We start from the raw sequence: 12,778 nt of genomic DNA on the forward strand, positions 1-12,778 counted from the left end.
GAAACTCCTTACATTAATATGTGCAAGTTTGATTTGTTGGAGTGATCTGGTGTAAGAGAATGACACCTCTTTACCAAAAGATATTTTTGTATGTCTGTCTTGATGACTTTAGATTTTGGATGCAATCCTGCAAGTAATGCAGTTCCTGTTGGGAATGTGCCAGACACCACAAATGCATGATAAAGGTACCAATAAAATTGTTACTGTTTTTGTAACTCCTGTCCTCTGAACTTCTCTTGGGTTTGCTGGTTATCCTGAAAAGTGAGCAGCTTTTTGTTTCCATTTCCCTTCCCACGTATCTGTTGTGTTTGTTGCTGGCTGGCAAATACAGAAGCAGAAGCTCATTAATTTGTGATACCTTCATGGTTTTTCCTCTACTTGTACAAGTCAGTCTTTGTAAAGCACTTTAGGCTGAAACAGTTTAGTGAAATGATAGCAAAAAGTGAAGAAGAAGTTCTAAGTTACTGTTAATGTGCTGTTAAATGTGTTTTTCTTTTCCAGAATATTTATGCAAGTATGCAGTGCCCTGCCTGATGGGGATTTCTCGAGCCTTTGGTCGCTACAGCAATTCAGAGGAGGCTCTCCTTTCAAAGCTTTTTCCTAAAATTCCCCCACATTCCCTGAGAGTTCCGGAAGAGCTTGAAGGAATTCGCCGACGATCCTTCAATGACTTCAGATCAATTCTTCCCAGTTCCCTGCTCACTGTTTGCCAGGAAGGAACACTAAAGAGGAAGGCTAGCAGTGTATCCAGCATCTCACAGGTCTGTATGGCTTGCTCTGTGCTGGAGTCAGTGCTGAGATTGTTTCTTGATCTGAGTGGAGTTAAGACAGCATCTGGATATGCAGAGAGTCCCTTAACACATTGCTTGACCAGATAGAAAACTCTTTATTTTGGTTCCACAACTGAATTTCAAAATGACTTCATAGTTTCTTACAGAACTATCAGTGACAGTTAAATTAACAACTGTCCTAGTAAGTCTTCACGTGCAGCAATTGGCAAATCTGTTTCCTTGTGCTATTCCCATTAAAAAGCATTGTAATGTATATCTGTAAATTTGGGAAGCTGGCACTTAATGGCTAGAGTTCTCAGAAGTGCTGAGGGTACAGGAACTCTCACTGGTGTTCACCAGGAGCTGTGGCTGTTCGTTGTCTTGGGGAAAAATGCATTCAGATGCTGGTTTTGAAACCACAGATTGTTACTAACAAAGTTTCATACAGAACAGGAGTCATTGTTCTGATCTCTTCCCTTTAGTGAAAAGCACTGAACTAGCATTTTTTAACTTCCTATTTTTGACTGGAATGGAGCTGATAGGCCCACCAATATCTAGTTCCTGTTATTTTTGCTTGAAGCTGTGTTTCATTATAAAGTGTACAAACCGTTCCTTGAAAGATTTATCAATGTCTTTTTAAATATTTTTTTTTAATACAGCTTTTGTGTGATATTTCAGGTTAGTCCTGAACGGGGAATTCCCCCTCCCAGCTCTCCTGGAGGAACTGCAATTCAATACTTTGAAGGTAAATTATTTCTCAGAAGAACAAGGGTTTTGTTGCAATTTAGAGAAAATTGAAAACCAAAAACTTTTTGACCTCTTACTCCACCCTCTAGAATTCTTACAGTAATTCTGTGGCACATGCCTGGTAGGATTGGGAAAAGAGAATTGTGGTTTAAAGACAGTAGGAAGTTCTTATTAACACCAGCAGTTTGCAGGCTCAGTTGTTTCTGGAGGGTTTTGAGCCACGATTTCCTTCCTGCCAGGCAGTGCCTGGTACTGAAGAGCTTAATTCATCTAGACCAAAAATATTTTGGGAGATTAGGCTGAGAAACTTTGAGGAATAAGGGTTAATATTGTGCTTCACTGGGCAACCAGATTGTTGGATTAGGATCTGGAATTTTGAAGCCTTTGTGGCACATTGTATAAATCCAGACCCGCTGCTCCATGGGATGTGAGCGGGATGGGGGTCGCTGTGTAAGAGCCAGCACAGCAGAGGGGTCACTGATGGGGATTGGTTACTGTGTCACAAAAGGCACAACAGGAACAAGGTTCATGAATTACTGCACAGACCCTGAACCACTGAGTTTGGGTAGAGCTGGAGCTGTGAGTTCTGAGTCAAAGCAGGGCTTGAAAATAAACTGTCCTTCCTGAGTCAAGAGGAGGACTGGCTCTGCGTCTTTGGGGTGCTTTGCTGTCTCTGGTTTTGTCTGGCCCTTTGAGGTTTTTAACAGCTTGGACTTGATCTGTTTTCTGGGCCGTTCTCTCTCTCAAGCCCTGGTTTAAATAATTTCTTCCACATTGCTTTACTTTTTCCTTCACGTTGCTATTTCTAGAGGCATCTGTTTTCCTCACTCATAATGGGATTGCAAGGTAATTCAAATATCATCCTTAAATTGCCAAGCAGACCTTCTGTCTGCCCTGCTGAACCAACCTATTCTTCTTCAATCTTATGGTCTTTGTGGTTTGAATTAAAAAGCAAACCAACAAAAAAAAGGCTGCAGGTTAGAGAGAGGATATAATAGTAGAACAGAAATAATTAAACCTATAGGTGAACAGTGAACAACTTTGCACAAATTTAGGAATCAGTTTCATTGTCTCTCTAGCAGTGTTATGATTATTCTAATTAGGATTTTGTTTTCAGTACTAACCTCTACCAGGTATTTCAGATACAGGCAGCCCTTGTATTATTTCTGATGATATAGTTTGTGATAGTCTTGCTTTCTGAAGAAGATGAGCTGTGACCTTGGTTTTATTCTGGCCAAGGCTAATGGTTTAGAGAAGAAATGACTGAAGACTTTGTTGTTGTCAATCAATAGTCTTGCTTGAAAGCCTGTTAATCACAAGAACATTACTCCAGCATGGCCAGCTGAGCACTTCAGAAAGGCAGAGATATAATTTCTCAAGTGGAAACAGAGCTGAGAGCAGTTTGCTGAGCAAGTTGTTTGTTTAATAGAGTACTTGAATCCAAAAAATAATTTGATTCTCTTTGCCTTCAAATTGCAGCAGTGAGTTGGTGTCTATTCTAAGATGAAAGCTGTGCTTTGTGTTCATTTGACCTAATAAAGGGGGAAACCTCACAAGGCAGTTTTGACTTAACCTGTTCTTTGCATTTCTGTGCTTTTGACGTAAAGGGCATTCACAAATGTTTTCAGGTAAATGCATGGCAGTAGCATGGGAAGGCTTCTTGTCTAAGTGTCTCTGACAACAAGTCATTCTGAAATAAATTCTTCCATTGTGGTGGTAAACTTCTAATGAACAAATGTGTTTCTTCATCATAGTTTTGTGTCTTGATTCACCCCTAGATGAGCTGAAATGCACCTCTGAAGAGCTTGCAAGTTAAAGACTGTACCTCTGTTGGAAGTAACTCTTTAGTAGTGACCAAATGTTGCCATTAAACAAAGTTAATGTCCTTTCCCTCCTCAAACTTGTATTTCTGTTATTTATTTCTGATCAGGTTCATATCTTCCTGATGGGAGTGCACTGGATCCTGATTATTACTTCTCTACCATCAGCTCCAGCTTTTCAGTTTCTCCCCTCTTCAATGGTATTAACAATAAAGAGTTTAACATCCCACTGGAGATGCTCCGACAGCTGCTGAACATGGTACGTGGTGGGGCCCTGGGAAGGCTGCAGTGAGGTTGCATTCCAGATATCTGTGCTAGAAAGAGATTCAGGTTAAATTTAAGCTTTTAGAGTTGCAAATGAAATGAAAGTCTTTGTCTCTCTCGAGCTTTGTGTAATGTTGTTTTTATGGCATTTGGTGTCACGCTTCAATAGCATTCCTAAAAATGTTCATAGAAACTGTGAAGAATTTGGAAAATCAGATAAGTTTATGTCAGCTGCTTCCTGCTTGAGTCTTGCACAGCCCTTGTTCTGAGGTAGCTTACAGAGCTGGTTTTTACTGTGAGAATGAGACCCTTTGCTGGAAGGGTTCAGTTGCTGGGAGTCCATGCAAGGGGCTGTTTGCAGCCTGCAGGCCCTGTCTGCTTCCTGCACCAGCTGTTGTGGAACAGCACAGAGAGGCTCAAATCTTCTTGTTGCAGCCTTAATTTCACCTGACACTTCGCAGTGAAGTGACTTGTGTTCTCTGCATGGACAAAATTGTGTTCTCTAGAGTCACCAACAGGAAACATCCTTCTTTGGTTTTTTCCTCTGTAGGTAAAACAGATTGTTGGGGATTCTCTTCTGAAGACCTTGGATGCAGTTATAGCTGAAGTTGCAGAGGTATGCTTTTAAATTCCTTTTTGAATTACCTGAAGGCTTCATTCTTTTGGCCATAATTCTTGGAAAATTAGTCTTCTACCTGTGTAAGATATGCTTTCTCTTTGCAAAATTGTACTAATTTCATTTTTGGACAGTTTGTTCTCTGGTTTAAATCTGGCCTTGGACAGTGTAAAAATGGAGGGAGGGGTGAAGGAGTAATGTTTTTCACTAACATAGGAGGAAATAGTTATTCTTCTTACTTCAGTTCTCTTGTCCTGACAAATTTTACATCATTGGGTGCCCAAAACTGCTTTCCTGCAGACTGAGGTCTTTAGTTTGTATGGCAGTAACACTGTCTTTTTTCCACGTAGATAAAATGTATTGGTTGTTTCCTTTCTCTGGCTTGGAAGTCACTACTGCTCTTTCAGGTGTCATCTCTAACATGTTGATAAGTGTTCCAGTGTGCAGAGCTTTGCTTGCAGAGGTGCCCTGCTGGGTTCTGTAGGTCTGCCTGTCCTTGCTCTCCCCTTCCCTGGGTGCAGTTCTGTCACAGCCTCCACGCATTTTCTGGGGTTCACTGCACCCCTGAGGGCAGAGCTGTGTCGGGAGGGGTGTGAGCTCAGCTGTGTGTGCAGAATGACTGCTCTGCTCCCCAGCCTTCCTTTGGGCACTGCCTACGTGGGGACAACTGCACTTTCTCTCTTTGCTGTCTCAGCAAGATGAGAGGTTTGAATCCCCCCCTTTTTTAAACCTCTTTCCTACACTGTTGGAGAGAACAGACGTGTGCTCTTCAAAAGAGTGCCTGAATCTTATTTAATGCACAGGATGGCTGTACTTTTTCTTTTGTTAAAGGTAGAGGGGCAAAAGTCAAGAGGTTACTTCATGTACCTGTTTTACATGCTTGTTTACATTGTGGAGGAGAGATGATGTGAGTGGAATGAGATTTATATGTCTCTGTAATGGAAAATACTTCTTTTTGAATCTCGGAGGTCTCTTCTCCTCTCTTTCAGACGGGTGCTAGTACAGATCTCTACTACAAAGCATTCAGTGACCCCCTTTATCTTGCTCAGTTCAAAATGCTGAGAGACACATTATACTATATGAAAGGTATAGTATTTGTATTTTTTTTTTATTTATCCTTCATTATGTTTAAGGTGCCAAGCATTATCTGCTTTGTATTGAGTGCTGGAACATTGGAGGTTTTCATTTCCTGGGAACTCTGCATATGGTATTGAATGTGTGATATTTTTCCATATAAAAAAGGTGCTATGGAAATAGAAAAGAATATTTTGAGCACCACTGAAAAGCTTAGTAGATGGCATTTGAGTTGTCTGCTCACTGGTGGACTTTGCTATGAAATTTATCTTTTAGACAGGACATAAACTTGATGAAATCATTAAATTTATGATGCAGCAGTGGATTTTACATACACTGTGATTCTGACACTCTCCCTTCCATCCTTCCAGTATGACATTGCTTCCTTTTCTCTCTTCAGACCTTCCCAACTCGTTTGTGAAGGAGGTGCATGACTTTGTGCTGGAGCAGTTCAACAGCAGCCAGGCAGAGCTGCAGAAGATCCTGCACGACGTGGATCGGCTGCACAACGAGCTGAGCCCTCTGAAGCTGCGCTGCCAGGCCAACGCCGCCTGCGTGGACCTCATGGTGTGGGCTGTGAAGGATGAGCAAAGTAAAAAACGCTCCTCACTCTCTGGCAATGTCTGTCTGTTGTGTTCTGAGTTGTAGAAATACTTATAGAGGAGCTGGTGCTCAGAAAAACATGAAATGAAGGGAATGCTCTTTGTTGTTAGAACACAGGAGTAAAAGTTACACCAAAAGGTTGAGAGATTTGTTGTTGGTAGTTCAACATCTCATGGAAATGGAAACAGAAACTTCCTATTGGCTTATCTAGAGGAGATGGTACAATTGCTGAATTACATGCAGCTGCTTGTTTTCTAGTTTCTGTTTTATTTGTTGCTTTTAATGTCTTAAGTATATCTCAGTGATTCTTTTAAAGGAAATGGTTTTTTTTAGAGCTTCCCAGTCCTGCTAGCATCGTTCTCATTTTTCCTCTATTTTATTTCTTATCCATCCCCTGAATGTAAAGGATTTTTTTCTTTCAGACTTAGTGATACTTGATTTCTGTCCAGTGTAAACTCAGAATCATCTTTAAGTACTGTCATTCTTCCAGTCACAGTGTCTGACAGAGCTTTTGGTACATATACTGTTTCCAAAGCTGTTTTTGCAGAAGCAGCACTAAATCTGTTTGAGGAGTTGTAGTATAAGGAGAGTGAAGTTTATAAATTTTTTGAAGTATTTTAGAAACATTCCAGTAAGCATTGGGTGGTGTGTGGCTAATAACAAATCTGGTGAGATAAATTTTCCTGTTGGATTTTTCCTTTGAGGTGCTGAAAACCTGTGCATCAAGTTATCAGAGAAACTGCAGTCAAAGACCTCAAGCAAAGTCATCATTGCACACTTGCCACTGCTCATTTGCTGTTTGCAGGTCTGTCTTCACAGTGTCTGACATTACTGTAGCAGTGAGTGAGAGTTTGGGGAGTTTTATAGGTTGCTACAACACTTTTCATCTGCTATTTGTATTTCCATTTATGTTCTGCATTTGGTTTTTAGAGGTCTTGTATGGAAATTAGAAACTGCTTGTAGAATTTTCTCAGCTCAACTACTTCTCGAAGAATAATTTTCATGAGGGTTTTTTAACCAGTATTTAATTTCTGAAATATTTCGTTCCTTAGCCCATTATATAAACACTTAAAATCCTGGGACTGGCAGGTCACTGAGGTTTTAGACTAAGACGTGGTTGTTCTAATTTTTACGTCTTCCTATTGGACACTTATTCATAGTGTTACAAATGTGGTGTTTTCCACCACATAGTAAGTTGTCAGGATTCTCTGAAGTACTGGAACTTGTCCAGTAACTTTTGGGTTTTTTTGAGATTGGAGTTCATTTCACATAATTCCTGTAAAACACAGAGGAAGGGAGCAGCAAAGCTTGACTGGCATCTGACACACTCCAGAATAACCTGAAAGAGTTAGAGGCTTCAAATGTCTAAATCTTTCATTAAAAATTGAATCCCTCAGAACTAGATGGAGTTTGTTGTGTTTGGGTTTTTGTATTGAGCTGAAGCTGCAAGCTTACAGTTGAAATAAAAGAAAAACTGTTGTTTTATTCTAAAGCTGTTTTGTTGGTTTTTATTTTTCCTTTCTAGGGTCTAGGTCGTTTGTGTGAGAGGTTCCCTGTTGTGGTTCATTCTGTCAACCCATCCTTGAGAGACTTTCTTGTGATACCTTCCCCAGTGCTTGTGAAACTCTACAAATACCACAGCCAGTATCACACAGGTAAAGGAAAAAAGGCTGTGCTCCAAAGGGATTGTTTTCCAACTTTTTGATGCTTTTGGATATGTTGTGGTGATGCAGCTGTAGATGGAAATGGGGATGTATTTGTGGGGGTTTTTTTGGAGGTGGAGAGGAGGAATGCAAATAGCAATCTGGTGGAAGGGTATTTAGGGGCAAACAGTATAGGTAGAAGTCCATTTATCCCAGCAGCAATATTACTGTGTCTCTTGTGCTGAAACCAGACACTTGTGTCCTGAGTGAGATGGTGCAGCTGGAGCCAATGCATCGTTATCCTCATGGGGAAAAAAATCACAAATCCAGTTGGAGCCTCCCTTGTTTCAAGTTGTGGCTGTTGTTCTATCCTCCCACAAAGCCTGTTTCTGTCTGCTCAGTAACCTACTTTGTAATCTGGGAGGGAGCCATTGGGTCAGTCCAAAGCTGAACAGGGTCACGTTCCTCAGACTCCCCATGCACGTTCTGTGCTCCAACCACATGATCATCTTGGCACTTGGCAAGTTTTTGTTGTAGTTTTTCAATTTGAATATCAAGGTATGATTTCCAAAACAAAAATGTTCAGTTTGAATCGCTGATGCAGGAGCAGTATCGTAGTGCTGAAGCAGAGCAGCTAAGGTAGTGACTGACTAAATTTAGGAATAATTATTTAGGAATAGTTAAATACAGTAATGTCTTGCACATCTCATCAAATTGTGTTGATTTCCACACTCCCTGTTCCCAGTAGGTGGTAATGACATCAAGATCAGTGTCACCAACGAGCACTCAGAGTCCACCCTGAATGTGATGCCTGGCAAGAAAAGTCAACCGTCCATGTACGAGCAGCTGCGTGACATTGCCATCGACAACATCTGCAGGTGAGAGAGGGCCTGGCACCCTGCTGGGGCACATGTGCTGTTTCCCTGGCAGAAAAGTGTTGTGCCTGCTTGGGAGGCAGTGCTCTGTGCTGCTGTCAAGCCTTTGTGATTTGAGTGTGACTTCATTTTTTTTTCAGACGTCTCTTGATTCTTTCTGTGTCCTAATTGTAAAATAATAATTCGGTCTTACTGTTCAGGCAATCAGTTCTTACACTTCAGTATAAGCTTTCTGCCCTTACACCTGGCATGCACTTGCAGTCAGTGAAAACTGCTGTATTTAACTGCTGCATTCCTTTTTTCTGTCCATTATTGCTCAGGTGTTTGAAAGCTGGCTTGACCATCGATTCTGTGATTGTGGAGGCCTTTCTGGCCAGTTTGTCCAACCGTCTGTACATCTCTCAGGAGAGTGATAAGTAAGTTGTCATCATCAAACCCAGTTTTCCTTCATTCAGTGAACCTGGAGCTTATTCTGGAGCTGCAAGTACTGGCAGCATTATTTTAGAGTTAAGTGTCTCAGATCAATGAGCTTTTATGAGGGTCAAGATCGTCCCATGCCAAGTCTTGGCAGAGCTGAGCCCCTGTTTTCATACTGAGAGGTGTGGATCCATTTTCACCTGATGGAATCAGCAAATCTTTGGTGAACAGTAGCCAATTTTGAGTCCTCAGTTGAATGATACTCTCTCTACATTTAGTATATGAGCTGTTTCTTACATGAAATGTAACCGTGCTCAGAGGTATTTTAACTGTTCAACAGTTAATGTATCATGGTGGGGTTTTTGTTTGTCTGTCTTTCTGTAAAAGGGAAGCTCATTTGATTCCTGACCACACCATTCGTGCTCTGGGGCACATTGCAGTGGCACTGAGGGACACCCCAAAAATGATGGAACCCATCCTGCAGATCTTGCAGCAGAAGTTTTGCCAGCCACCTTCTCATCTCGATGTTCTCATCATTGATCAGCTTGGCTGCTTGGTCATCACTGGAAACGTAAGGAAAGAACTGGCCAAGACAGTGCCAGTTCATGATCCCTTTCCATTAGTTAAAAGGAAATATATTTTAGAAACTGCATTTGCAAAATTGTTTAAGGTTTTTCTTTTCTTCACCGCAGATAGGCACTTGTACAGTCTTTATGACATCAGAAAATAAGAGCTATAATGTGTAAAATGCTGTTCCTGTAAAGAAGATGAGTCCCCATAGAAAATAATACAAGTTCTTTTGAAAAAGCAGACCATAAAAACCAAATTCAGTGTTTTCAAAAGTGCACAGTATCTTTTTTCATATAACTAATAATTTTCAAAGTCTTGTAAGTCCATACATCTGAAAGTACAGAAGACTGTCTTCTTCAGTCATACAAAGATTAACTGACATTTTCCAAATGTTATTTGTGCCTCTGAACAAGCAATTAATTGCCAGAGCTCAGAAGCCTGAAAAGAACTCGCTCAAATTTTACAAAATTTATTAATTAAAAACATTTACAAAAGCACTTGCAGTGTTTGCTGTATGGGAGCTGAACCCATTGCTCAGACTGTGGCCACACACCTGTCTGAAGAACCTGGTAACACTTAATGTATTTTACAGGGTTGTTCTTTAGAGAGATTGTGCTCAATAAGCCTTACTTAGTGATTTGGTTTTGGTTTTTTACAGCAATACATTTACCAGGAGGTGTGGAATCTGTTTCAGCAAATCAGTGTTAAAGCAAGCTCAGTTGTTTACTCTGCCACAAAAGACTACAAGGATCATGGATACAGGTAACACTCACCTGTGGCCCTTAAATGGATAAATACCTTATCAGATATCCTTTGTGCTCCATCAGGCATCTCAACTTCCTTCAAGTTTTATGACAGGGTTGTAAATAGTATTGTTCTTTCTTCTTTGATGTTAAAAAGAAACATACTGGCTTAGAAATAGTGGCACTTCAGAAGGTAGAGATTCCTGAAAATGCTTTTCACTACAGGTAGTGTTCATTACTTCTTCCTCTGTAAGGGGTCAGTGTTTGTAACTGATAAATTACATTGATGATAACTGATACATGTTCTGATTCTTCAGCTCAAGAGCTTTCCCAAACCAGAGACACAGCCCTTGGCTGCTTTTTGTCTGCTACAGGAAAGTACTTTCCTTTTGGCCCTGGTGGCATCATGAATGAAATGTCCTCCAGAGGCACAGCTTACAAAGTTTTTCACTTAAATACCAATTCAATTCCAATTATCAGTGAAGTGCTGTGCTGTCCATAAAAACATAAAACAACCCCTGAAAAAAACCTGAGTGAAAACACGTCAGCAGCCTTATTCCAAGAGTTTCTGTCAGTGTTATGAATAAAGCACTGAGGATATTAAACTGAGGGATTGCTTGTTCCTGGCTGTCCTTTGTCCTCAGGCACTGCTCCTTGGCCGTCATCAACGCCCTGGCCAACATCGCCGCCAACATCCAGGGAGAGCACCTTGTGGATGAGCTGCTGATGAACTTGCTGGAGCTGTTTGTTCAGCTGGGGCTGGAAGGAAAGAGAGCCAGTGAGAGGGCAAGTGAAAAAGGACCAGCACTGAAGGTCAGAAATGCACTGGTTTTCGGTTGTGTGCAGCTGTGCAGGACTTACAAAAATTCAGTGTTTGATAGTGATTTTATATAGAAAAAAAGAGACTATTTTAATAATTCAAATGTGTGCATGTGGAGAGTTGAGGCTGTCTCAGAGGTGCAATTTGAGAGCTGTTCCTTCCTTTTTAGGGCAGAGAGGTCACACTTCCTTTTGAAATAGCCATGCTTTCCTAGCAGTGAGGGGAACTTTGTGGGTTTTTTCTTTTCAACCTTTTTTTTTTTCCCCATCTCCTGTGCATGCTGCATTTAAATAGTATTAAATGTTTTATGGATGGTAAATCCCTCTGAAATGAGTCTGTTTGCCTTGAAGACAGACTGCATTTAATCAGGGATGCCAACCCTTCTCTTAAAAGGGAGCTGGGACATGTCTAGAATCAGCTTTTCATGAAGTCTGTGGTAGAAAATTCCTCTCTGCGGGTTTCATGGATTCTTTTAACCACAGATGAGCTGAAATTGTGAAAAACATACTGCAAACATTGCTCTAAAATGACACTTATAGATTAGTTTCCACTCTCCTCCTTTCTGGGATGTTTTTCCACTGTTTTCAGTGTTGGAGGCAAAGTGCTGCACCAGCTGAGAGCTGCCTGCAAAGGGAGCAGTGTGGGATGGATGTGAGATGGAGTGAGCTAGGAGGCAGTGTTTGCTCATGTCAGCTCAGCAACTCTCACTGGAGAACACTCCACTCAGAGCAGAGTTAAACTTACCAAAGGCATTCTGGAGCCTGGGATGCTTCATTTTCAGGAAGAGATGAAGTGGGCAAGCACTGCCCATGCTGCTCCCCAGCCAAAGCAGTTTTGCCTTTGGCACTTTGCCTGTGTCTCTGCTTCTCAGCAGACTTCAGTTTGCTCCATAACTGTTAAAATGCTCCAGTGACTTATTTGTTCTGTCTTCAAACCTGCAGAAGTGGCTTCTGTGAGGGGAAGAAAAATAGCATTTTTTTTCTTTTGCTGATAGTTGTCACTAATGTCCCCTGAGTATGCCCAGGGATGGAAGTCATTGCATCTTCTTCATCCTCAGTGCCATATATTATCATAAAGAGGCTGACATTCCATTTTTTGTAACAAAAGTGCTAATAAGTGACTTTTCCTGGCTGTTATTACCCCTTAGAGTGTCTTGAGTGCTGTTATTTCATTTCCTTCAAAAATATTTTCGGACCCATCTCTTGCTTTGCTTTTTCTTGACTCTCCAGGAAAGATAATTAAAGTGTGTTTTAGTTGGGTTGTGTCATTATTGTTTCATCTGAAGAAAATTTGGCTTTGCTTCTCCCTCTCCTCTTTTCTTCTTTTTTAATTTTTTTTTCATTTATTGTTTCCTTTTGGTTTGTTCCACTTCATGCAAAGCTGTGCCCTGTGCCCCATCTCCTTCCCCCTCCCCCTGGGGCCAGCAGTCTCTGCACCTCATCTCTCCTCATAGGGAGGAAGCTGGAGGGTTCCCTCCTTCCTAAATCCAGTGTTGAGGGCTGTGGGAGGTCAGGAAAGAGTTTAGAGAGATGTGATGTCTGTTTGCCTGGTCAGAGAAGGTGGGAGATGATGTGCTGTGTGCACTGTGTGAGTGTTTTCAGTCCTTAAACACCGGCCAGGAGCAAACACACCTGTGTAGTGTGCAATTTAAAAAGTCCTTAAAAGTCAAAGGAAATACATATTTCCCTCATGCTTCTTATATTTCAATGGAAGAAGCTGCTCCTTCTGCCTAAATAAATTCTTGAAAATGGTGTCTTTTTACAGACTTTTTATTTTTGGCTACGTTTTGATAGTAAAATGAGACTTTTAGTAAACA

At 41.1% G+C, this 12,778-nt stretch overlaps 1 protein-coding gene across 2 annotated transcripts in view; it reads left to right on the forward strand.

Annotated features, from left to right (window-relative positions):
• PI4KA (phosphatidylinositol 4-kinase alpha) overlaps nt 1–12,778 on the forward strand; it is a 54,938-nt gene that overhangs the window by 4,888 nt on the left and 37,272 nt on the right. The window contains exons 5-18 of one of the 2 annotated variants that reach the window (XM_050318584.1): nt 113–185; nt 502–761; nt 1,449–1,515; nt 3,448–3,596; nt 4,152–4,217; nt 5,207–5,303; nt 5,692–5,883; nt 6,599–6,699; nt 7,420–7,549; nt 8,283–8,415; nt 8,733–8,828; nt 9,217–9,400; nt 10,058–10,161; nt 10,787–10,955. In XM_050318584.1, the coding sequence (XP_050174541.1) occupies nt 113–185; nt 502–761; nt 1,449–1,515; nt 3,448–3,596; nt 4,152–4,217; nt 5,207–5,303; nt 5,692–5,883; nt 6,599–6,699; nt 7,420–7,549; nt 8,283–8,415; nt 8,733–8,828; nt 9,217–9,400; nt 10,058–10,161; nt 10,787–10,955 (1,821 nt within the window). The remainder of the gene's footprint in view (nt 1–112; nt 186–501; nt 762–1,448; nt 1,516–3,447; nt 3,597–4,151; nt 4,218–5,206; nt 5,304–5,691; nt 5,884–6,598; nt 6,700–7,419; nt 7,550–8,282; nt 8,416–8,732; nt 8,829–9,216; nt 9,401–10,057; nt 10,162–10,786; nt 10,956–12,778) is intronic. The other variant, XM_050318585.1, reaches the window with a different exon arrangement.

The sequence above is a fragment of the Myiozetetes cayanensis genome, unplaced genomic scaffold, assembly GCF_022539395.1.
Source record: "Myiozetetes cayanensis isolate MyiCay16 unplaced genomic scaffold, myiCay2020 scf21, whole genome shotgun sequence".
Taxonomy (NCBI): Eukaryota; Metazoa; Chordata; class Aves; order Passeriformes; family Tyrannidae; genus Myiozetetes; species Myiozetetes cayanensis.